The sequence below is a fragment of the Chinchilla lanigera genome, unplaced genomic scaffold, assembly GCF_000276665.1.
Source record: "Chinchilla lanigera isolate Chin_1 unplaced genomic scaffold, ChiLan1.0 scaffold00049, whole genome shotgun sequence".
In the NCBI taxonomy this organism is placed as follows: Eukaryota; Metazoa; Chordata; class Mammalia; order Rodentia; family Chinchillidae; genus Chinchilla; species Chinchilla lanigera.
In genome coordinates, this window is record NW_004955450.1 from 10,521,237 (window position 1) to 10,523,125 (window position 1,889).

General features: G+C 62.4%; 1 protein-coding gene across 1 annotated transcript in view; it reads right to left on the reverse strand.

Moving 5' to 3' along the window:
• Efcc1 (EF-hand and coiled-coil domain containing 1) overlaps positions 1-1,889 on the reverse strand; it is a gene marked incomplete at its 5' end in the record, with an annotated part of 28,719 nt that extends 26,830 nt beyond the window's left edge. Inside the window, 2 exon segments of the mRNA XM_013518907.1 lie at positions 1-75; positions 1,758-1,889. Of these exon segments, the coding sequence (XP_013374361.1) occupies positions 1-75; positions 1,758-1,889 (207 nt within the window).

The following is a 1,889-nucleotide window of genomic DNA, read 5'->3' on the forward strand; positions in this document are numbered from 1 at the left end:
CAGCGCGCCCTGCGCCTGCCGCAGCTCCCGCGCCGCTGCCTCCGGGGAGCCCGCCTGGCTCTTCCAGAGGCCGACCTGCGGGGACAGAGGGCAGGGGATGAGCGTCCCGCCCCAGCTGCACAGCAGGGATGTAGGGCGACCTCAGACACCGCCACCGCCACCACCCAGCGTATCCGGAGGCACAGTGACCCGGGGACCGCGCATTTCACTGTGCGCTGCCTACGCGCCTGCTATGCCCCAAATCACTTAATCCTGCAATATCCCGGAGGAAGCAGGCGAGGGAAACTAAGTCGGGAGGCTCACGTTCTAGTCTTTGCAGAACAGCGATTCTCTGGTGAGCCCGGTGGCACACGCTTGCAACCCCAGCCCTCGGGAGGCTGAGGCAGGAAAATTGCTTGTAGTTAGTTCAGTGTCAGCCTGGACATTTTGAGACTCCGTTTCCAAAAAAAAAGTGATCCCCTAACTTCGCGGTTTCATAGCCTCTGCCTTCAGTACCCACAGCCTTCAGCCTGCCCTGGCTCCTTGTCCCATAGGCGCACAGGGAATACACACTTCAAGCTGGTAACTCCCACCCTCCCCGGGGTGTGTGCCCTCAACTGCCCGCTCCCTGAGGGCGGGGCTTTGCCTGTCTTCACTGCTTTGTTCCCAGAACCTAGAGCGGGCCTGACACAGCCGGTGACCAGGAAATGCCTGGGAATGAATGATCAGGGACCCTCTTCTCAGCCTGCATCCCACGCATGACTGGTGATTTCCCACCTTCGTCCTTAGCCTGCCACCTGCCCGTCCCTTTGCACACGCAGCTCTGAACCACACCCTGTCACCCCTCTGCTCGTGCTGCATCCCCTCTTCGCCCCCCCCCCTCCGCCGTGACCAAGTTAAGGGCTGGAGGAGAGGTACTGTATAATAGTGCTCTCCTCCTGACCTGTGGGCCCCTGGGGTAGGGGCTGTTCCTTTTTTGCTTTGACCCCTGGCCCCTGGCACTGCCCCCGGCACATGGCCGGGCACAGCGCTGAAGTGTTTGTTGACTGATCTCAGATCTGTGTCCACAGCTCCCGAAACGCCTCGCAGCTGAGAGCAGGTCTGGCCGTGACAGCACTGGGTGGCAAGTGACTGCCACCCTGTAATCCAGTGTGGGCCACGCTGCCTCAAGTGGGCTCCAGGCTTGGCCCTGAGGGCGCCTCATAGTATTTGCTGAACTGTGAAAGGAGCTATCTCCCCACTAGGCGGGAGGCCCTCGCCCTTAGGGTTAGAAGGGACCAGAGCAGACGGGGGAGTCGGGATGGTGGTGGTGTGTGGAACGGTTGTCTATGTGAGACTGGAGTTTTGGTGGGTGGAATGGGCGGTAACAACGGGGGGGGGGGGCGGTGAGGCACAGTGGCACACACCTGTAATCCCAGCCATTCAGGAGGCTGAGGCAGGAGGATGGCAAATTCGAGCCCAGTCGGGGCAACTTTGCAAGACCCTGTCTTAATTAAAATAGAAAGAGCTAGTTTTGGAGCACATTAGAGCGCTCCTAGGTTCAGATCCCCAGGATGAGGGGGAGGGTGGATGGGGATGGGGACTGGGTGGGAGTGGAGTGGAACCGAATGGGGTCGGATAAGGACAGGAAGCAAGGAAGTAGAGCGGAGTGGGTAGGGCTGCCCCCTCTGTCCCCTTCCGCCTCCTCTGCCCAGTCCCGGCTCAGTGGCCCGCGGCCCAGACCACCGCTATGGGATAGACCACCCCTATGGAACTCCCCCCACCCGCCCCGGGCGCACCTGCAGCGCGAGGCAGCGCGCGTCACTGCTCTGCAGCGCGGCCCGCAAGTCCTCCACCAGCTCGCGCAGGCTGCCGTTCTCCTCCTCCAGCCGCGCCACGCGCTCGCGCTCGCGGCCGCCGCCGTCGGGGCC